Source organism: Pistacia vera, unplaced genomic scaffold, assembly GCF_008641045.1.
Source record: "Pistacia vera cultivar Batoury unplaced genomic scaffold, PisVer_v2 Contig180, whole genome shotgun sequence".
In the NCBI taxonomy this organism is placed as follows: domain Eukaryota; kingdom Viridiplantae; phylum Streptophyta; class Magnoliopsida; order Sapindales; family Anacardiaceae; genus Pistacia; species Pistacia vera.
The window spans coordinates 360,362-385,182 of record NW_022195899.1 but is presented as its reverse complement, the minus strand read 5'-3'; the positions used below and the strand labels follow the sequence as shown (position 1 = coordinate 385,182).

Here is a 24,821-nt window from a genome sequence, read left to right as displayed (position 1 = left end):
TAGAAATTGGTTTGATTGATAATTAATTAAACATAGAAAATATTAAAGAGCAGCCAAGAAGGTTTTAGAATTTAGAGCTTTAAGTTTAAGAAAGTTAGGAAAACGTGGCACCAACCTGGCAGCCTTAACTATATTATTAAGAAAAGAATCTCTAATGGGATCTTAATTATCAACCTTACTAGCCATTAAGTTTGACTTAGACCAAGTTGTTTATACATCCCTGTCACGTCATTAGAATCTAATTCATATTCTTAATTAATTAAATAAACAAACAAAGGAAAAAAAAGTATTTTCATCCTGAATTATAAAGACTTTGACTTAATTAAATCTTTATGTATACTAAACTAATTAAGAAATACTAAGCTGGCGTCTACATCAAAGCGCCTACATCAAAGAATAAATATAAAACTCATGTTGACGTGAATCAACTCAATTCTATGGACACAAAAATTATTTATTTGTTTTTAAACATAGAATCAAAGCCCAACAGACGCAATTAGGAAAAAAGTTGTTTGATTAAATATTTAAATATTTAATAAATAAATAGCAAAATATTTCAAGATTTTGTTTGAAGGAACAGAAGTCTTGATTTTGCCTCTAACTTTGGAAGGTGATGCATGAGACACCAAAATGTGACATGAGCAAGCATGGTTGAGTTAGATCTATATTTGATTTATTATTATTACCCTATCCTATTCCACTATCATATTTTAAAAATACAAAAATGTATTTGCTTTAACATTCTTAAAATTTTATTCTACTTTAGTTAACTCTGAAAAGATTAATTTATCTTTCCCGTAAAGATAATCCAACTTTACTTTTTTTTTTAAATACTATTTTAAAAATCCTATATACGTTTCGACTTTGATTTTTAATTACCCCAATACTAAGGGTTGTTTTCTTGGATTGCTTGCCGACGACTAGTTAATTGTATGGCCATTGTCAAATAAAAAACTTTATGATTACGTATTTGGTATAATCAATGTTTGAAAAATTCATTACATTTTAATTTTAATAATAACTTAAAGACAAGTTATAAATGATTGATATTAAAGCCAAATAAATTTGACTGGGCTAGCTGATTCATCCTTTCTTGTTGAACAAGGCCCATTTAAAATGATCGGCCCAACACCCAAATAGTTGGTAATCTCTCAACTTTGATTACAGTGGCTTTATTTATTGTGCTCTAAAGAAAATTTTATTAATTTTAATATTCATTGCAATATAATTATGATTTATAATATCATATAGTCATAGAGACAAATATGATTGTTAAAAATTAGTAGATCTAAAACTTTTTACTGCACGCAAATTAGAAACTGGAAGATGGCAAGCTAGTGTTGGAGAGAAAATGGGTGAACAGAGAAAGTGACCAATCTCGTGCCGACAATACAGCTTGGTGCCCTCCACCGCGTATGGTGGTCAAGATGAGTCCTTTATCATAAGTCTCCACCCACCCAGCTACTTGACGCTTGTAAAACCACGGTCTCCATTCTTCCATAACTGGTAACCCTAATTTGTTTACACTATATCTTGTAGATGTCACCGGTACTCTTGCATCCGCGTCACCACTGTAGTATTAATAATTTATTAATTTTATGATAAACCAATCGACAAGGTTGAATAATTACTTAAAAAAAAAATTACTATAAGAGTATTAATGTTTGAAAATGTGGTACCTATAGGTCCAGATGCGCATTCCTGCGTCTAAGAGCTTCGAAATGGTCGACAACACAGTCGTCGGAGAGTCAATCCATTTGGTAAGCTGAGAACTGAATAATTACATGAAAAACAATATGAGAAAAATTAAAAAAAATTGATACCATTTGAGTCTCGTATTTATCTTACAAACTAAATGTACCTGCATAAAGTGTAAGGATAGGGCAAATTGGTCACGTTGGCATGAAGTGCCCTTTGAACCTCTTTTTGGTTGAAATACTTTCTTACATAATTGTTTACACATGGATCAAACGTTGATGGTATCTCAAATTGATAGTCCTAAAATCAAAATATTAAATTAAGTTAAACATGTTTATATATATATATTATACTGCAAATTTATGATTCTCTTAAAGTGTAATTCACTTAATTACTTCAAGGTTTGAAGAATTGGTGGTGGCAGAAAAGTTAAGGACGCAAACAGGAGAGTATATGTTGAATATATCAATGCCGGAAAAAGCATCGAAGAAAGCTTTGAGTTGATCGTTGCATCGACTACTTGTATGAGGAAGCTTAAAATCTTCACAGTCTGCCTTTAAGCTTTGGTAGAGTTTGTCTGATATGATTCCGTGACTCCATGCATAATCCACAATCCCAAGGGTATCTGTTTGATCGTTAATCACAGCATTTCCCATCTGATTTTTTTTTTTCAATCAACATTAAATTTCAATTATTAGCAATTTATGTATAAATTAACAAATTTATGTGGAGTGTAGAAAAAAAATTTAAGTTGGTTGAAGAGAAGATAAATGTTAATAATGTAATAATTAGGTAACAGAAGTAGTTTCTTTCAGGGCGAGCCCACCCTCAAATTTAAAAAAAAAAAAAAATATTAATATGTACAATTTTTAGATTTTGACCCAACCTAACAGAAATATTAATGGACAAAAATATTAATGTGCAATTAATTTTTATTTTGGCTCACCCTAACAGAAATTTATGGATCCACCCTTTGTTTTTTTGTGTATAGATAATAGTAAGGGTTACTTACCATGAATCCTTTGAGATTGATAAACGAGTCTTGGGTAGCTCCTTTGTTTGTTTCAAAAATAAGATCAGCAAGTTGAGGAGCATAGTGTCCTAAATAATATAGAGAATGAAAGCAAAAATTATTTCTACATGATCAAGATATTATAAACGAAATTAACATATAATTTTCTTTTTTATTTTTATCATTATATATTCCAAAAACAAAGGAGTATTACACATGGGCTATAACAATTTATATGAAAAAAAAAAACAAATTTAGTAATATTATTATTTCAAAAATATCTTGTGATAATGAAAATATAAATAATACGAAAAAGATTAATGTGAATAAAACCATACCACCATAACTCTCTCCGATGATATAAAAATCATTGGATTTGAAGTCGGGAAACCTTTTGAACCATCCAAGTAAAAATGCAAGAGTGTCATTGGCTACAACTTGATCACCGATCTCAAGTAAATCATTAGAGTTGTTGGTGTATGAAAAGCCTACGCTCACCGGTGACTCCAGGAATAGAAGATTTGCAACTAATTCAATTTTAACAATAAGAAGCGAAGGTTAGAATATGAAAAAAAAAAAAAAAAACAAAAAAAAAGGTAATGATAAATATAGAGGAAGATGGCAAATTCGAGATCGTCATTACCTTGATTCCAAGAGTAATTATTGAATGTGAGTCGATTTATAAAATAGCTTGGCCTTCGTACCAAAAATGGTCCGATTTCTTGTGCAGCTCCAAAGGCCACTGATGAGCAGCCAGGTCCCCCATTTAGCCAAATTACAAGAGGCTTAAGAGCAGGTTCAGTTTGAGCTTCAAAGAACCAGTAGAACATTGCCTTTTCATTTGGAGTTTGAAGTTGAATATAGCCAGAATAGTGCTCAAATCTCCCCGGTGGTTGTCCCGGCAAGTTTGTGACTTTGTCGGCGGCCCTTTGTTGAGCTTCTTCATCGGCAGCCATGGTGGAAGCCACCAAAGTGGTTATTAGAAGGCAAAGTAGCAAATGCCTCTCCATTGCTTCTTACACTTAAGTGATGATGTTTTAGATGCCCTACATGAGAGTAAAGAGTGCATTTATATAGAGAAGAAAGGAGATTACACTGCCCTCTAATTATGGAAGAGATTTGGTTAGGGCAGGATAAAATATAAAAAGTGGTTTTAACTTATTCTTATACTAGAAAATTCTACCCATCTTATTCTTTTAATAGAATATATAGGAATAAGGTAGGTTTTAAGGTACAGCTCTTTCCTTGTAGAGTTAACGCACCTTTTCTTGGGATTCTTTTACATCTCACATGAATCACAGTGAAAGATACTTGATTTTAGGTTGGGCTTACTAGAACTTGTGGTGTTAGGTTGGAAACTTTATAACTCCAATTATATTTTTAATTTAGGAATTAAAATAGAGTTACACAAGAAATTAACTAATATGAACATATTTAATTAAAACTCCGACGAACAAGTTTATTATCTATTTATCTCTTAAGTACAATGAGCCTTGATCTATTAATTCTAGGCTATTCCACTAAAAACCCAAAATTGAACTCTTTAATTTAATACTCTATCAAGAAAGCTTTGTTAAATCAATTTGATTAATTGTACATTAAAATCCTATCTATACGGCAATTAATAGCATGTGTGTCCTCATTGAATATCAATAGTTGAAGTTGGGAGAATTCACCGTTTACCCTTTCATTTACATCTTAATCTGTTGAGACCATTTTTCATCTAATGGACAATTAAGATTGTCACAGTTCATACAAATATAAACACAATCTCAGTTTGATGAATATAATCATCTAATACTTGGCCAAAATTATTATCCGAAAGTCCTTAAAAAATCCTCAAGGTGATATTTTATCTCACTTAGGTGTCATGAATTCAACATTTTTGGATTAGAGTTCTTAACGCTTATGAGTACATTCTTCCAACTAATCAAGGTATGGACCATATAGATCTGGTCTCACCTTTTATTCTAATCAAATAACTTTTATTCTAATCAAATAAAACATACTTTAAACAAGAGTTACTCTATCTACTTAGGATTTAGATAGACACGTCCTTAATTGCTAGAGTGTGAAATTTATGTTTAGTTGTAGTATTTATACTAAACATAAAATTCACATGGTCTATTCAATACATTCTAGATGCACAAGTATCTTTGGCCTAAAGCCTTCCACTTCAATAACTCGAGACTCGTCATTCCCCATTAAGGCATACAACACAATAACCTTTAACTAAATAAAGTGTCCAACTTTATTTAAGGTTGTGAACAAGTTTTGGACTTATAAAAAAATATATCTCCTATATATGAACACTTCATATAAATAGTTCTTCACAACGATCGAAGTTTAGGAGCCTTACACATTATGATGATTAAGTTATCAAACGATTTAATACATTGTATGATTTATCATGAATAAAAAACATGTTTGTCATTAAAAAAAAAAAAAAAAAAAAAAAATCTTGCATGTAGGACATATTCCAAAAACCTTTGAAATCAAGCATATTAAGATTAATTTTGGTCGTTCAAATATAACTTACAAATTTATGCTAATTCGTACGTAAAAGATGAGATATTAATGAACATACTCTTAACTTTTTATTATTTCTTATTTTTTCTAATTTCAGCATTGGATTGAATTAAAAAAATGGGTATAAGCCCATTGGCCGTAAAACCTAAAGAAGATCATACAATCCAATAAGAATTGTAAACATCGATTTGATACTATTGAACTTCTCGGGAATGCTTGTAAGTTGTAAGATTTCGGACCCATAAAGAGATCTTCCCGCTGGCTGAGGATCCACCACTTCGAGCATTGCTTCAAGCTCGTCCACCATTGACCTCTTTGCAGCTCGCACCATCAGATCAGCTCCCTAACATTGCGAAGAATCAGAATATCAGATGGAAAAGCAATATAGACTAATGCTTCATTTCAATAATGCAGAAAACAGTGTTAAAAACCACACCTGCAATAGGCAAATGATATGCCACTAGGATTGTGTTTGATAGTTAGGGTTAGTCTAGGTTTTACTTCTCCAGATTGAAATAAACTGAACCATGTTATATTTGGCATAACATGGAACTGGATAAAAACGTATATATCAAAAAATTAATTAAAAATCTTTAAAACTAATTTAATATTTTATTTTTCAATTATTAAAATTCTCTGTAACATTCTATTTATAATGTGAGTAAATAATTTCTCAGTTATAATTATATATTAAATTAAATTAACATTACATAGTTAACAATATTTATATTTATGTTATGACTTAAAATTGAAAATTCTACTTAAGAATATTAATAAAATAAAGTAATGAATATATAATTTTATTCAAATAATAATAATAATTCTATTCTATTGGTATTAATCATCGCAATTCTATCATCTTACTTTTAATAATAATAATCTTAAGTAATGTATACTAACAATTATTATATTCTTTAACAAACTTAAATGGAAAATATATTAATTAACAATTTATCATTTTAGATCATTATTTCCATCGCACGAATAAAAATTTTAGTATTATTGAATATAGTATTTCTATTTTTGGATAGTAAAGTTAAATTAAGTATACAAAATTTATTAAAAAATTTCTACTAATATTATTCTTTTAAATATATAAATTATTTAAGAATAGATCATTATATAAGAACAATATGATATTATTAATAACATTTTAGCAATAAAATAAAACATTAACATTAATTTACTTAATATACATTACATAAAATGTAAAAGGAAAAAAAAAAAGACTGTCAACTTCCAACAAGGAGAACGGGACTAAGTCTCGTCCCATTCCCCTAAAAGAGTAACCCAACATGCGATTGGACTAATTTATTGTTTGACATATTTTTTAAACAATCAATAATACTAAACTTACCGATTTTTCCCTACCGATTTTCTATCCAGACTGACGTGGCATGAAATTATTGAGGCAGATTTGATGTGGATTGATGGGGCAGATGAGAGGCACATGCCACGTCAGTCTGGATAGAAAATCAGTAGGGAAAAGTCGGTAAGTGTAGTATTACTGTTAAACAATTGATTCAATCCGCCTTACAAGTAGCCCAACATGGGTTGACATGATACGAAAATTTTTGTATCGTGCCAGGGCCTTAAAAAAAAGACGCAAGGCCGACACGACACGACACAGCCCGCTAAAAAAAGTACAAAAAAAGTTAGTCATTAATCGTTAATAACTGTTAAATTTCTTTTATTTTTTCACACTACAATTCTAGTCTTCATTAAACAGGCAAGTTGTCCTGCATGCACAGGCCACAACACGGCCCATGGCACGACATACCTTGCATTTTTAGGCACGACACGACATCACCCACTGTCAACTCTAATCCAACCCTGTGTCCCAACTAGAGTTGACAGTGGGCCGTACCGTGTCGTGTCTAGGCCTGTCATGTCATTGGTCATGCATGCCAAGATCCACAAAAATTTGTGCCATGGGTCGTGCGATGCCAAGACCCACAGAAATTCATGCCTTGTCATGTCTTGCTAGCCCGCCAAATCTAAAGGCCCACAACACGACTCGATATATAGCATGTTGTGTTGTGGGCCTAGCACACAGGCCAGCCCACACACTTAATGAAGACTGGAATTGAAGTATGAATAAATGGGAAATAAAAAAAAAAAAAATGAAATACCCACTACCCCCCTTGCGTAAGAGTAATGCTATGTGCACTAACTAATTAGTACTAATCCAAGTACAAACATTAAAAATTTGAAATTTTTTTTTTAAGTTTTTTGGAAAATTTCAAATTTTCAATATTAGTACTTGGATTAGTACAAATGGTTAGTGCACATAGTATTATTCCTTGCGTAATGACTAATTTAAAATAAGCGTTACCCCTTATGAAGGTAAGGGTTATTTAAAAATAATTGTTACTCCCTTAAAATTTAAACTAACCATTACCCCCCTGTGTAGGGGGGTAACGGTTATTTAAAACCGTCGTTACCCCACTATTTTAAATAATATTCGTTATTAACGATTAATTTTTTTTATATGTACTTTTTTTAGCAAGTCGTGCCGTGCCGGCCCACGTGCCTTTTTTTTATGGCCCGCATTATTGTGGGCTTTGGCACGAACCCATGCCGGGCTACTTTTGAAGTGGGTCATGCCAGCACATGTTTTAAGGTGGGTAGACAAGAAATAAGCCTAGTCCTGTCCAATCCGGACTCCCAAGTCCCAAACATACCCAGAGTTTTAGTGCTAAAAGCCACTGCCTATAAATCTAGCAACCATATCAAAGTGTTGTGCTTAAGAAACTTCTAATTCAAGTTTTGAGTCCACCCCCATTGACACTTTATTGAGAAAAAAAAACATGTTAATAAGGGGTATGAGAGTTGGCAACCTTCAGCACTGTAGGAAAGGGTGAAAGATACAAGCGAAAGGCAGACCAACCACATATGCAAAGTTCAACACTACTGAATGCATTTTTAGTGCACTTATTTCCTATTATACAAAGGAAAATGGGCAAGACAAACTAATTCAGTGACAGATTCCTGTATCATCCCTGAATTGTCAGCATAAGCTACATGCTTACACATATACCAAATGAGAGTAAATACACCATTTTAGTTGGCTAATTAACTTAAAATAAACTACCTAATATATACAAATAATTAATTTTCCAAGAACACACATTAATCAAACTCAAATAAAAACATCTCATATAGAAGCTTGCTTCTAGATAAGATTGTCAAAATCAAAAAAAAAAAAAAAAAAAAAGAAGGAACTATGGTTAACAACATTAAGAATTACCAGAGCAACAACCGTTATTGCAGACCATATACCCAACTATGTATGCATGAAAGGTAAATCACCAAATAGAAGTAAAAAAGTAAAGCAGCTTTCTGAAATACAAGTAAACTTACCTCAATGGCATCAACAGTGAGGAGTAGGACCATAATTTTCTCTGAGAACCTTTGTCGCTCTTCTGCATCACGAGCCACTTGACGACGGTAGGAGAAGTTGTTGAACAATGCTCTAATCTCCTTCAACTTCATCTTTGCAAAAGCCAGATCTCTAAGAGCACGAAGAGCCTGAGATCTTCGAATCAGATAAGCTCTGAAAGTCATCTGAATCATTATTGCTGCATCTTGAGGAGACAGTTCCTTGTGCTTGCCCCTGATGTTTCTAACAACTCCAGGTCTTTTTGAAAAAGCCTTCCTCGACAAGAAAATAGAACATTAGAGCCTCAGAACATCGGGAACACTCAAGTAAAAGAACATATAAGCTTTTAGTGCAAAATAATAAAGGCATAAAGGCTTTATAAGTTCATAAGGATTGGATTTGCGTGTTTACGAAAATAAGAATGATATGATTTATTTTCCTTCAATAATAGGGGTATAATCAAGTAAACAAAGGATGCATTTGAATCACTAACACTTAGAATGAATAGTACTATACTTCTCAAATGATGTGGCTTTAATTTAAGAAATTAATGTGGATAATGAAATAATCTGGGAAATTAAATGCGAACCTATGTAGACTCTGATACAAGGTCTTTAAAAACAGTTAGATAACGATAAATAAAAATGTGGTGAACCTCATCAACCGTTCATAATTCACTGATATCAACAGGACCTCGTATTGTAAACCACTAGGAAGCATATCCTTCCAACTGAAAAAGTAAATGCATGCCTTTCCATTCATATAATCTTTTTCTTTCTGTCATCTGCAATACTCAGAATCCCTGGACTTTGATTATGAGTCAACAATCCAATAAATTGTTAGCCAGGAGACTGGTAAAACACAATGTTGTTTACTAATTCAGGAATTAATGGTATAAAATTATATTCTCCCAAATGCAATCATTGAATGACCTAGAACTGCATTGAAGATGTATTAGTGAGACAAGCATAACAAGAAGAAAATCTGATCAATAATTCACCGGAGTCTAGTTTCAGCACAAAGGAACCAAACTTAAAAACTAAAAAAAAAAAAAAACTAAAAAAAAGGCATCCCGCATTATACCCTGAAAGGGAATTGTGCGACTGTATTATGTATATAGTTCAAAACCTTCTCCAATTCGCTTATTCGCTACTTCAACTGAAATTCAAGACACACACCTAACAATAAAATTAAAAAAATTAAATTCACTTTCATACCATAATAATATCAGGCAACTAGCAGATGGCAGTGATAAACACTTAATTAAGATACATAGAAGGGAACAGACAATCAACATCACGAAATTCTCCATGCCTTCATCATGTAGTCATTTTCACAAATCAGATAATTCGTGTCTACAGGTCAGTAAAGGGTTTCAATTATAATTGACCACACACAATAATACACTACTTTTAAATTTAATACTCGCTGTCGCAAAGGATTTAATTAAAAAAAAAAAAAAAAATTTGACATACCTGTCTTAAAACAAGAGCCCCATGATCGCAAGGCTCTTCGATCTCCACCACACGCCTGTCATTCTCTCCTTTCTTCGTATCTTTTTTCTTCTCTTTCTTCTCTTTCTTATCTGATTTGCTACAGTCACATCACCACCGATATTTATAGAGTTTCGGGTTTGACGAAACGTGCCGTACAGGGTAAACTCTCGGTTGTTGAATCGGGAACACACCACCTAAATTAATTTATTAGCGTTTACTCACGCCTTCTGTGACAGCGAATTAGTTACCTGCCACGGGATGGGCGAGTGGATGGATGAAAATAGAGGGAGCGCGTGAAGATGTGGGTTTTGTGAATTTAATTTGTCAATAACTAAAAGAACCGGAAAGGGAGAAGCTTCTGATTAGTTTAATAAAAACGGTCTAACGTCGAGGGGTCCACAGGAATCTTGGGGAGGAAGGACACGTGGCTTGAAGATTTTGCGGCCAAAGTGCGTGACGACACCTGTGACTGAATCGGAGCTGATATGGCCACGTTTGGAGCGGGGCCCGCCACGTAAGTGCTGGACGTGTTTAGAGACGTGTCGTCGCTTTCAATCACAGCTGTGTGGTCGTCGGTCCGTGACGGATGCTGTGTTTAAATTATAGCAGCCAAATACGTGGACCCACGTGCCAGGTTATGGGACCGTAGGGACCTACTTGTTTTAAGAAATAACAGCCACAATGGTTCCCACGTGTGATTGACACTGTTATTCTACTTACATCACAGAACAAAAATACTTCATAAAATTGTTTGAAAAGTATACAATAAAATAAATAAATAATTTTTATTTCATTTCTAAGTGTCACTTGGTCGAGGCATTAACAAAAACATTTATTGGTGATGTAATGTTGCCTCTTGGACCCTTGGTGACATCTTAAAGCCAATTTCATTTATAAATAATTAGCATCATATTATTTACAATACTTCCTGTTATGTCTAAAAAAGTAGGACTGACATAGAACTTTGTCAACATGGAGTGGTTAAAGCTTGGAAATGATCTGCGATCGCTAAGACGCAAGCACATCGTGCGATGACATAAGCGGCATGTCCTTGTCAATGCAGTGGGTAAGTGTCAAGTTAGTAAATGGCTGGGAAGATTGTCCACATGTCTAAACCTTGCATAAGACAAGAAAATCATTCGGGCAGGTGAATAATGAGACGCAGAGAATGATTTGCACGATACCCCACCCACTTACAGATTTAGTAATCATTATCTTGGTTCATCCCACTACAAATAGAGGCATTCCCTCTCATTTGCAGGATTGGCTAATTTTCACTCTGAAATAGTTTACTCTCTCTCTCACTTGTATTCTCTCTAATTTGTATATCAGTTCACTGAACGCGAATTGATCTTATTCTCTTATTAATACAATATTAGTGGATGTAGGATTCTCTTTTGAGCATCCGAACCACTTTAAACATTGTCTTTCACCCTTTATTAAGTTCAATACTCTCATCTCGCGTGTGATCTCTAAGTCTCTTTAGCATTTCACACGTGCGAATAGTTGGTGTCAAAATCAAGTATCAACCGTTTGACACTAGAATGAGGGCCTGATTTAGTACCTGCTCTTCATCAGAGAAATCTCTGACTAGTCAGTCCCACCACAGCAAATGGTTCGCGGCTTTGAATCTGAGCGAACCAACTATGGCAATAAAGAGATCCCCCAAGTATAGGATGACACTTCTCCCAAAGTGCCATCAGTCCAGCAGAATATCATGGGGGATATTCCTTCAAGTTTGCGGCTTGACCTAGCCGTCATGAGCTATCTGGAGAGATTCAATAACACCCTCCAAACAGTCAGCCAAACGCTTGACCGATCGAATCAGGTCACGCCAGTTGAATCCAATGAGGCGGTGCCACCGCCAAAGACGTCTGCAAGTTGCGTGAAAGTGCAGAAGAGGCCGAAAGCCTATGCTGCGCACTGTAGCGCGTCAGAGAAAGGGGAAGCAAGTGGCGCTCAACGGACCCAAAGGCTCATAGGGGCTAGCAAACACCGATCACACCTCGAGTAGAATACCTGTGGCATTGCGACTCAGTGACATGTCGCGGCATCAACTGTCCCATGCCACATTGCACGAACACTCCCACAAAAGTGCAAGGCAAGGAAATTCTCATTATTGCCAAAATGACGATTTCGATCGTCATCGTGTAGGGGATTCCCATCGTCTGCGGGTCGGTTCGTACCACCGTGGAGGTTGGAAAAATTTCCCAAACCACTCAATGCCATCGCACGGCTCTAGCCAGCTTATGCTCTGCTGATCGCCTCCAGGAAGTTGCGACCTTATCTACATGTCTACACAATCCATGTATTGACCAACTATCTGCTCAAACAGGTCCTTTAGAAACCAAAAGCTTCAGGTAAGTTACTCAAGTAGGTGATAGAACTAAGTCAGTTAGATCTGTAGTACAGACCGAAAACAACCATTAAAGGGCAAATTGTTGCTGATTTCATTTCAGAATTCTCATACCAACCAGTTAAGGAATCTAAGCAGCATGTCAGCAAAGTCACCCAGGAAACCATTCAGAATCTATCAACCTGGAGCCTTTATGTTGATGGATCCTCGAACAGAAGGAGGGCCAGGGTAGGCCTTCCTTAGTCCCGGAGGGACTCGCATCCACGGTATTCTTCGATTTGGGTTCAAAGCAACCAATAATGAAGCCAAGTACGAAGCATTGCTCGCTAGTCTACGATTGGCAAAAGAAATTGGGTCAACTGTGATCAGTGTCCACAACGACTCCATACTGGTCGTTAACCAGATTTTGGGGGAATATCAAGCCAAGGAAGAAAACATGATCAATTATCTGCAGAAGGCTAAGGCCGAACTCGAGTCTTTCAAGCACTTCGCGATCAGACAGATTCCTAGAGATAGTGATTCTTTTCCAGATGCCTTGGCAAGAATAGCCTCGTCGCTAGACTTAGATGCACCAGAAAGTATTCTTGTTCAATACATAGAGATCCCTAGCATCAAATCAGCCGAACAAGCCGTGAATGCGATAGAATCAATTTCCTAGATGACTCCAATCATTCAGTATCTCCGGGATGGGACCTTGCCCAACGACAAGGTTGAGGCAAGAACCCTCCGAACTAGAGCTGCTCGTTACACACTTATAGGAGATCAATTGTACAAGCGAGGGTTTAGCTCCCCTCTCCTCTGATGTGTAACCGACGAAGAAACAGCTATATCATGAGGAAGATACATGAAGGGATCTGCGGTAACCACACTGCTGCGCGATCCCTCGCTAACAAAGTTGTTCGTCAAGGGTACTATTGGCCCCTACTCCAAGAAGACACCTTCAACTTTGTAAAAAAATGTGACAAATGTCAGCGATTCGTGAATGTACCGTGAGCTCCTTCCCACTAGCTGATAACAATGACTAGTCCCTGGTCATTCTCCATGTAGGGAATTGATCTCATTGGAACCATGCCAGTCAGAAAGGGAGGGGTCAAGTATACAGTGGTTGTGGTGGATTATTTCACCAAGTGGGCCGAAGTCGAACCACTGGTCGTGATCACTACCAAGAAGTTCAAGAACTTTGTCTTCAAAAATATAGTGTGCCACTTCAGAATTCTTTATACCTTCATCTCTGATAATGGGAAACAGTTCGACAATAAGGATTTAAGCAGTTTTGCGACGAGTTGGGGATACATAAAAAGTTTTCCTTGGTTGCAAGATCGTAAGCCAATGGTTAGGTTGAAACTGTTAACAAAACCATCAAGCATACTCTAAAAGCTAAGCTTGGCGCTGCCACGGGTAATTGGGTCGATGACCTCCCCGAAGTCTTATGGGCATACAGGACAACTCCAAGAACCTCTACTTTAGAAACACCTTTCTCGCTAGCATATGGTTGTGAGGCAATGATCCCAGTGGAAGTAGGGACTAGCTCACTTTGGAGAGACCTATTCAATGAGAAGGACAATGAAGCACTTATGCGTGCAAGTCTGGACTTAGTTGAAGAACGTCGCGGCAAGGCTCCGCTAAAGATAGCATATCAATAGCGCGCGAAAAGTTTCTTCGACTCTAAAGTCAAGAGAAGAGACTTCCAGGTCGACAACCTGGTTCTAAAAGAAGTCCTTCTCGGTACAAGAGAACCAAGTGCGGGAGTATTAGGGCCAAACTGGAAAGACCCATATCGCATCGCTAAGGTGATATGGTCAGGGACTTATCACCTCAAAAGACTCAACAGTTCCGAGGTACCGCAAGCTTGGAATGCTGAACATCTTCGCCCCTATTATCAGTAATTCCGAAGTCGCTTGTTTTTAATTTCCTTGTAAAGATTTCTTTTGAGCTTTGTAAATAAGATCGCTCTTATGTAATATTATTCATCGCATTTGTTTTCCGTTCTGTTCGCATGTGTAACATTTGTCTAGTGCAAAATCTATAAATGCTATCACAAATAGTTAGCGAATGACCTTATATCCACATGTGTAACGTTTGTGGAACACAAAAAATTATAAGTATTCACAAATGGTTCAAGAAACAATCTTTTTATTTATTTATTTAAGTCAAATCTGAAATACAGATGTGTGACCTCAGTGTCTTCGGGTTGGTTGCCGACTATCAGGTCAGTTGCCGGCTCCTCCAGGACATATTCCTCCGGGACATACTCCTCCGAATGGTCATCTCCCGGATGAAACTCTTGACTTTCCTGCTCGTTGTTGGCCCTCGCCATGGAAGCAAGGTTCCTTTGGTAGTCAACAGGGAGATTGGTGAGGTCCATGTTCGGATTCCTAGGTCGCGGGGCATAGATGGACTGAATAGACCGGTAAGCAGCTTTCCTCTCAATTTCCAATTTTTGTCGTTTTATCTCTTCGGTTAACGAAGCAACGCGCCCCCGGGACAATTCGAGGTCAGCCTCAAATGCCCCCTTATGCTTTTCGATGGTTTCCCACAACTGCGCCCTTTCCTCTTCTGCTTGCAAAGCCCGCTTGGAGTTCGCTTTCATCTCTAACTCTTTCTCGCCAGCCTCCTTGGTAAGCTTGGCCACTGTCCGTTGGAGCTCTTTGACCTTCTCTCCCTTCTTCTCGAGCTCGGCCTTCTGGAAGTTCACCGTGCGGAGAGCAGCATTCCTCTCTGATAGGTACTAGTTCACCTTAATGGTGGACAAGTTCAACTCCATCTGCGCAGCTTCTAAGTACTGCTTCAGCTTCGCGTTCTCCTCTTTCAGCTCGACGAGCCCCCCAGCGGCTTCTTGTTGAGTCTTCTGCTGGGCCAGGTGCATAGCGAGCAAAGACTGCATAGCAAAGGAAACAGGGGGTTAAGTTCCATTTTGTCAAAAAAACAAAGGAAATATGAAAAGTCCTCGATGAGGACAAACCCTCTTACTTGAGTTTGCAGCTGGAATGCCATGGTCATCAGGTCCACGGGGTTGGAGGCCACGAACTGTGCAAAAGTCTCGGCGAGCTGGTGCTTTAGCAGGGGGAACATCACCGACTGCAGGTCCTCTAGGAATTGCCCCATGGAGTCCAACACAGGCATACTAGCTCCCGTAGCAGGCGGCATCTCGCCTATCGTCTCCTTGCCCGCTCTCCTCCCAGGAGCTGCAATCTGGCCTTGCTCCCTGCACAGACCCTCGGGGGCAAGCAAAATTCCAGTTGCACACTTGGGAAGACCTCCGGAGCGAAAAGCCTGGTAAGGTTGCGACCTCCCAAGCTGCACGCCCAAGCCCTCCGGCTCAGACTCTGACCTTTCGGTTGTTAACTGCTTCCTCTTCTTGGTCTTCTGGGCCACAGTCTTATGCTTAGGCCGAACAGCCACAAGCTGGGGAGCGTCCACTTGCTGGTCGGCGGGAGTTGGCGCCCTCACTACAGTCCCTTCGAGGGGGGTGCCACTGGGACCTGCCTCGACTGGTCCCTTGGCTCCGACTCTAGGAAAGGTGAACCCCCTGGCTCGCAGCGACTTGGGTACCTTGGGTGGCATGGTCGCTGCATGCAGATATCATTAGTAAGAAGTTCGCTACATGCAAAAAATAAGATTGACTAAGGCTACGGACACTTACGCGGTAAGTATTCCAAGGTTGTCTTGGGATTAAAAAAGTCATACTTCCTCAAGTTTGTGGTCGTCACGAGTAGTTTTGCGTCACGACACTGATCGGGCAGAAGACCGAAAGCTATTATCCGAGTGAAGTTGGTGAGATCTGTCAACCTGGTCGTCCTGTTTCCTGCGAAGACACGAAATAGTTCGTTAGCGAAGGCTAAAAGAAAAGGAAAAACTCGCCAAGTAAAAGAAGGGATAACCTACTTGGCTCCCTAAAATGGCAAATACCATCGTAATTGAAAAAGAAAAACTTCGTGTCATATGCCCCGACGTTGCTGGGGTAATTGAATATTCCTCCCTTGATCGTGGTTCACTTCAAGAGGTAATAAGAGTCCTTGTCCTTGCTCTTTTTTAAATAATACAAGCAGGCGAGCTATAGCGTAGTCAGTTCGCCGAGATCGTTCTCGCGACACGCGATATACATAGCCACGGCTATCATATACGTGTTCGGTGTCAACTGTAGAGGCGCAACCCCGAAGTAATCAAGGACTAACCTTATGAAAGGATGGAAGGGAATCAGTGCTCCGCATTTAAATATATTCTCGGAGATCGCAGCCATTCCCTCTAGTGGATTCCGAGCTGTGTGCGACCTATATTGGTAGACGTTTGCGCTAAGTGCGTATTGGTCTTCCACTTTCTGCATTTTCTCTTGAGTGGCCATTGACAGAATTTCTTGCGAGAGACCCACTAGGGCGTCCTGTGCCGATGAGATCGTCCTCTTGCCTGATCAGGTCGCTGCAGGGTCCATCTTTTCTATGGTCTGAAAAAGAGCGACACGCAAATGTTACTTAGCCTTCGTATAAAGTTTTGTACGATTCTAAAGCTCTGCCAAAATATGGAGCCAGAGAGAAGAGAGAGAGAGAGGGATTAAGAAATGATAATAATATGATAATAACTAATGAACAAATTTTGCAAAGAAATTGCAGAGAGCAAGAACGAGATCAAGAACGAGATCAAGCCAGATAAAAGAGAGGGGCTTTAACTAAGCCGTCTCAGTGTTCCATATTTATGTTGGAGGAAACGTGCTTAACTGGTTAAATTCTCTTGGTGGTTGAAATGGGAACACACCACCTAAATTAATTTATTCGCGTTTACTCAATTAATTTGTCAATAACTGTAAGAACCGCAATGGAGAAGATTCTGATTAGTTTCCTCACTTCAATAAAAACGGTCTGACGTCGAAGGAATCCACAGGAATCTTGGGGAGGAAGGACACGTGGCGGGGTGATACGTGCTTTGCAGGAGTAAGTAAGCTGGCGTGGGTTGCGGGAGGGAGGGACCCAGTCCGAGCTGGCAACAGAAGCTTCATAATTTTACTTGGTCAAATATAGATTCCGACAAGAGAAGTAAAAAATTGACTGAGATTTTATTGAATGGGGGTGGCGGTTGGTGAAGCTATGGAGTAGTGTCAAGTGTGTGTATATTTTGGAACTCACAATGGAATCTTTTAATTCAACGCCGCGTATAGTGATTTTGAATAGCAGGATAAAAGTAACCATAATTATTATTATTATTTTAATAATTGAGATATTCAACCTAGTTTGTGCACATATTAATTAATCTTTAGAGTATATTAAATAGACTATAAACTCAAATGACCAAGTAAACCATAATGTTATTATGATAGATGACCCTAAGGTTTGAACTCAAGAACTCAAGGAAGGAAGCAAACCTCTTTAACCACCAGGTCAATCCCTTGTGTTTTTTTTTTTTTTTTTTTTCTATCTTTATATATCCTAAGCTTAATATTATGTGTAGACAAGTCTAACATTAATATTGTTGTTACTTAAAAACACAACAGTCGAAGATACCCAATCGACCACGACGGGATTGGGTAGGATGCGTGTTTGATTAAGAGTAACCAATTTGGAATAAATTTTAGTGAAAAAGTGATAAGAGAACAGAGACGATTTTTAAAATGGTTCGATTCAAGCCTAAATTCGCTGCTATGTTATTGTTTTGTATTTGCTTTATACACAAAGTGATTACAGAGAAAAAAACACGTAAAAGCGATGTTAAACCCTCTCTAAGTGGATTTCCTATTCTTGTATGAATAATCGCTCCTCTAAAACTAAGGTGGTTTCTCCTTTTTATATACTCTTTTTGGTAGTGGTTGGGAGTGGTTATTACGGAGTGAATTACAGACATAATCCTCCATAATACAGATCTGAGTCAAGCCTCCTCATACTTAAGTGTGAATACGTATTCATGCTTAATACTGATGAATTTGTTAGTGAAGTCATTTCCTGTGAGGGCAACACGTGAGGCAAACCTTTCTGTCATACCCTAACATGGTATAGAGGACAAGTGGCATGAATCTGATCATCCAAAATAATTGTACAACAAATATTATGCACAAACAAAAATTAAATAATTTTTTAATTTTAATTGTCAGCCTCTTTGACTATCTAATAATAATAGTGATATAAGCTCTTCTAGATACGTCATAAAAAGACCCTAAAAAGTTAGAATTAACCTAATTTGTGGGTTCGTAGAAATTGGTTTGATTGATAATTAATTAAACATAGAAAATATTAAAGAGCAGCCAAGAAGGTTTTAGAATTTAGAGATTTAAGTTTGAGAAAGTTCGGAACACGTGGCCACCAACCTGGCACCTTAACTATATTATTAAGAAAAGAATCTCTAATGGGATATTAATTCTCAACCTTATTAGCCACTGAGTTTGACTTAGACCAAGTTGTTTATACATTTCTGTGACGTCATTAGAATCTAATTTGTATTCTTAATTAATTAAATAAATAAAAGATAAAAAATACTAAGAAAGTAAGAATCAAGCTGACAGTCTACATCAAACAATAAATATAAAACTCAGATAACTCAACGTGAATCAACTCAATTTTATAGACACAAAAATTATATATTTGTTTTTAAAAATAGAATCAAAGCCCACCAAGCAGACGCAATCAGGAAAAAAGTTGTTTGATTAAATATTTAAATATTTAATAAATAAATAGCAAAATATTTGAAGATTTTGTTTGAAGGAACAAAAGTCTTGATTTTGCCTTTAATTTTGGAAAGTGATGCATGGGACACTAAAATGTGAAATGAGCAAGCATGGCTGAGTCAGATTGATATTACGTTTTTACTTTGATTTTTAATTACCCCAATACTCAGGGAGTCAGGGTTATTTTCTTGGATTGCTTGCCAAATACTAGTTAATTGTATAACAATTGTCAAATAAAAAACTTTATGATTACGTATCTGGTATAATCAATGTTCGAAAAATTCATTACATTTTAATTTTAATAATGTTATAAATGATTGATATTCAAACCAAATAAATTTGATTGGGCTAGCTGATTCATCCTTTCATGTTGAACAAGGCCCATTTAAAATGATCGGCCCAACACCCAAATAGTTAGTAATCTTTCAACTTTGATTACAGTGGCTTTATTTATTGTGCTCTAAAGAAAATTTTATTAATTTTGACATTCATTGCAATATAATTACGATTTATAATATCATATAGTCATAGAGACAAATATGATTGTTAAAAATTAGTAGATCCAAAACTTTTTACTGCACGCAAATTAGAAACTGGAAGATGGCAAGCTAGTGTTGGAGAGAAAACTAGTGAACAGAGAAAGTGACCAATCTCGTGCCGACAATACAGCTTGGTGGCCTCCGCCGCGTATGGTGGTCAAGGTGAGTCCTTTATCATAAGTCTCCACCCACCCAGCTACTTGACGCTTGTAAAACCACGGTCTCCATTCTTCCATAACTGGTAACCCTAATTTGTTTACACTATATCTTGTAGACGTCACCGGTACTCTTGCATCCGCGTCACCACTGTAGTATTAATCATTTATTAATTTTATGATAAACCAATCGACGTGGTTGAATAATTACTTAAAAAAAATTACTATAAGAGTATTAATGTTTGAAAATGTGGTACCTATAGGTCCAGATGCGCATTCCTGCGTCTAAGAGCTTCGAAATGGTCGGCAACACAGTCGCCGGAGAGTCGGTCCATTTGGTAAGCTGAGAACTGAATAATTACATGAAAAACAATATGAGAAAAATAAAAAAATTGATACAATTTGGGTCTCGTATTTATCTTACAAATTAAATGTACCTGCATAGAGTGTAAGGATAGGGCAAATTGGTCACGTTGGCATGAAGTGCCCTTTGAACCTCTTTTTGGTTGAAATACTTTCTTACATAATTGTTTACACATGGATCAAACGTTGATTGTATGTCCTAAAATCAAAATATTAAATTAAATTAAATTAAGTTAAACACGTTTATATATATTTATATTGCAAATTTATGATTCTCTTAAATTTTAATATTCACTTAATTACTTCAAGGTTTGAAGAATTGGTGGTGGCAGAAAAGTTAAGGACGCAAACAGGGAGTAGATGTTAATATCAATGCCGGAAAAGCATCGAAGAAAGCTTTGAGTTGATCGTTGCATCGACTACTTGTATGAGGAGCTTAAAATCTTCACAGTCTGCCTTTAAGCTTTGTGAGTTTGTCTGATATGATTCCGTGACTCCATGCATAATCCACATCCCAAGGGTATCTGTTTGATCGTTAATCACCATTTCCCATCTGATTTTTTTTTTTTTCAATCAACATTAAATTTCAATTATTAGCAATTTAGTGGAGTGTAGAAAACAAATTTTAAGTAGGTTGAAGGAAAGAAATGTTAATATATTATATTAGGTAACAGAAGTAGTTCTTTCAGGGCGAGCTCACCCTCAATTTAAAAAAAAAATATTATATGTACAATTTTTAGATTTTGACCCAACCTAACAGAAATATTAATGGACAAAAATATTATGTGCAATTAATTTTTATTTTGGCTCACCCTAACAAAATTTCTGGATCCGCCCTTTGTTTTTTTGTGTATAGATAATAGGAAGGGTTACTACCATGAATCCTTGAGATTGATACATGATTCTTGGGTAGCTCCTTTGTTTGTTTCAAAAAAAATCAGCAAGTTGAGGAGCATAGTGTCCTAAATAATATAGAGATGAAAGCAAAATTATTTCTACATGATCAAGATATTATACGAAATTAACATATAATTTTCTTTTTATTTTTATCATTATATATCCAAAAACAAAGGAGTATTACACATGGCTATAACAATTTAATGAAAAAAAAACAAATTTAGTTATATTATTATTCAAAAATATCTTGTGATAATGAATATAAAATAATACGAAAAAGATTAATGTGAATAAAACCATACCACCATAACTCTCTCCGATATATAAAAATCATTGGATTTGAAGTCGGGAAACCTTTGAACCATCCAAGTAAATGCAAGAGTGTCATTGGCTACAACTTGATCACCGATCTCAAGTAAATCATTAGAGTTGCTGGTGTATAAAAGCCTACGCTCACCGGTGACTCTAGGAATAGAAGATTTCAACTAATTCCATTTTAACATAAGAGCGAAGGTTAGAAATGAAAAAAAAAAAAAAAAAAAAAGGTAATGATAAATATAGAGGAGATGCAAATTCGAGATCGTCATTACCTTTATTCCAAGAGTATTTATTGAGTTGTGAGTCGATTTATAAAATAGCTTGGCCTTCGTACCAAAAATGGTCCTTTCTTGTGCAGCTCCAAAGGCCACTGATGAGCAGCCAGGTCCCCCTTCAACCAAATTACAAAGGGCTTAACAGCAGGTTCAGTTTGAGCTTCAAAGAACCAGTAGAACATTGCCTTTTCATTTTGAGTTTGAAGTTGAATATAGCCGGAATAGTGCTGGAAGCTCCCCGGTGGTTGTCCCGGCAAGTTTGTGACTCTGTCGGCGACCCTTTGTTGAGCTTCTTCATCGGCAGCCATGGTGGAAGCCACCAAAGTGGTTATTAGAAGGCAAAGTAGCAAATGCCTCTCCATTGCTTCTTCCACTTAAGTGATGATGTTTTAGATGCCCTACATGAGAGTAAAGAGTGCATTTATATAGAGAAGAAAGGAGATTACACTGCCCTCTAATTATGGAAGAGATTTGGTTAGGGCAGGATAAAATATAAAAAGTGGTTTTAACTTATTCTTATACTAGAAAATTCTACCCATCTTATTCTTGTAATAGAATATATAGGAATAAGGTAGGTTTTAAGGTACAACTCTTTCCTTGTAGAATTAATGCACCTTTTGTTGGGATTTTTTTACATCTCACATGAATCACAGTGAAAGATGATTTTAGGTTGGGCTTACTAGAGCTTGTGGTGTTAGGTTGGAAACTTTATAACTCAAATTATATTTTCAATTCAGGAATTAAAATAGGGTTACGCAAGAAACTAATATGAACATATTTAATTAAAACTCCAATGAACAAGTTTATTATCTATTTAACTCTTAATTTCAATGAGCCTTGATCTATTAATTCTAGGCTATTCCACTAAAAACCCAAAATTGAACTCTTTAATTTAATTTTCTATTAAGAAAGCTTTGTTAAATTAATTTGATTAATTGTACATTAAAATCCTATCTATATGGCAATTAATAGCATGTGTATCCTCATTGAATATCAATGGTTGAAGTTGGGAGAATTTACCGTTTACCCTTTCATTAATATCTTAATCCGTTGAGACCATTTTTCATCTAATGGACGATTAAGATTGTCACAGTTCATATAAATATAAACACAATCTCAGTTTGATGAATATAATCATCTAATATTTGGCCAAAATTATTATCCGAAAGTCCTTGAAAAATCCTCAAGGTGATATTTTATCTCACTTAGGTGTCATGAATTCAACATTTTTGGATTAGAGTTCTTAATGCTTATGAGTACATTCTTCCAACTAATCAAGGTATGGACCATATAGATGTGGTCTCACCTTTTATTCTAATCAAATAAAACATACTTTAAACAAGAGCTACTCTATCCACTTAGGATTTAGATAGACAGGCCTTTAATTGCCAAAGTGTGAAATTTATGTTTAGTTATGGTATTTATACTAAACATAAAATTCACATGATATATTCAATACATTCTAAATGGGCAAGTACCTTTGGCCTGAAGTCTTCCACCTTACAAACTTGAGACTGGATATTCTCCATAAGGCATACAACACAACAACCTTTAACTAAATAAAGTGCCTAACTTTATATAAGGTGGTGAACAAGTTTTGGACTTAAAAAAAAAAATATTTCCTATATATGAACATTTCATATAAATAGTTATTTACAACGATCTAAGTTTAGGAGTCTTACACGTTATGTTGATTAAGTTATCAAACAATTTAATACATTGTATGATTTATCATGAATCAAATACATGTTTATCATTAAAAAAACATCTTGCATCTAGGACATATTCATACAACCTTTGAAATCAAGCATATTAAGATTAATTTTAATTGTTCAAAATGTATTAGTTTATGACTTGCAAATTTACACTAATTCCTACGTAAAAGATGAGATATTAATGAACATGCTCTAGACTGTGTTTGTTTTATTATTTAGAGTAGTATTTTTGAAAAAGTAGAGTTGGGTCGTTATTATGAGGTAGGATTTTAAAATAACAAAACACCCCCAAAGTTTGTTAATTTAGCTAAACGTCCCGATAATAAAAAGTTTATAAATTGACAAAAATACCCCCACCCACCCACATTGAATATCAATAGTTGGAGCTAGGAGAATTTACCGTTTACCCTTTCAATTACATCTTAATCCGTTGAGAGCATTTTTCATCTAATGGACGATTAAGGTTGTCACAGTTTATACAAATATAAACACAATCTCAATTTCATTAATCTAAATATCTAAATATCTAATCATCTAATACTTGGCCAAAATTATTATCCAAAAGTCCTTGAAAAATCCTCAAGGTGATATTTTATCTCACTTAGGTGTCATGAATTCAGTATTTATATATTAGAGTTCTCAATGCTTATGAGTACATTCTTCCAACTAATCAAGGTATTGACCATATAGATGTGGTCTCACCTTTTATTCTAATCAAATAAAACATATTTTAAACAAGAGCTACTCTATCTACTTAGGATTTAGATAGACACGTCCTTAATTGCTAGAGTGTGAAATTTATGTTTAGTTATGGTATTTATACTAAACATAAAATTCACGTGGTCTATTCAATACATTCTAGATGCACAAGTATCTTTGGCCTAAAGCCTTCCACTCTCGAGTTATTCCCCATCAAGGCATACAACACAATAACCTTTAACTAAATTAAGTGTCCAACTTTATTTAAGGTTGTGAACAAGTTTTGGACTTATAAAAAAATATATCTCCTATATATGAACACTTCATGTAAATAGTTCTTTACAACAATCGAAGTTTAGGAGCCTAACTCATTATGATGATTAAGTTATCAAACAATTTAGTACATTGTATGATTTATCATGAATAAAAAAACATTTTTGTCATTAAAAAAAAAAAAAAAAAAAAAAAACCATCTTGCATCTAGGACATATTCCTAAAACCTTTGAAATCAAGCATATTAAGATTAATTTTAGTCGTTCAAATATAACCTACAAATTTACGCTAATTCGTACGTAAAAGATGAGATATTACTGAACATACTCTTTAACTTTTTATTATTTCTTATTTTTTCTAATTTCAGCATTGGATTGAATTAAAAAAATGGGTATAAGCCCATTGGCCGTAAAACCTAAAGAAGATCATACAATCCAATAAGAATTGTAAACATCGTATTTGATACTA

The 24,821-nt window shown here is 35.8% G+C and overlaps 1 protein-coding gene and 1 pseudogene across 1 annotated transcript; both read right to left on the bottom strand.

Moving 5' to 3' along the window:
* Nucleotides 1-1,308: 1,308 nt before the first annotated feature.
* On the bottom strand, nucleotides 1,309-3,720 carry LOC116126537 (serine carboxypeptidase-like 35). Its single transcript, XM_031412222.1, is given in 7 exon segments — nucleotides 1,309-1,571; nucleotides 1,680-1,772; nucleotides 1,862-1,998; nucleotides 2,052-2,354; nucleotides 2,711-2,799; nucleotides 3,049-3,237; nucleotides 3,354-3,720. Coding segments are annotated over 7 exon segments (1,437 nt in total). The 3' UTR covers nucleotides 1,309-1,312.
* A 15,985-nt stretch (nucleotides 3,721-19,705) lies between these two features.
* Nucleotides 19,706-22,028, bottom strand: LOC116126536 (annotated as a pseudogene).
* Nucleotides 22,029-24,821: the final 2,793 nt, after the last annotated feature.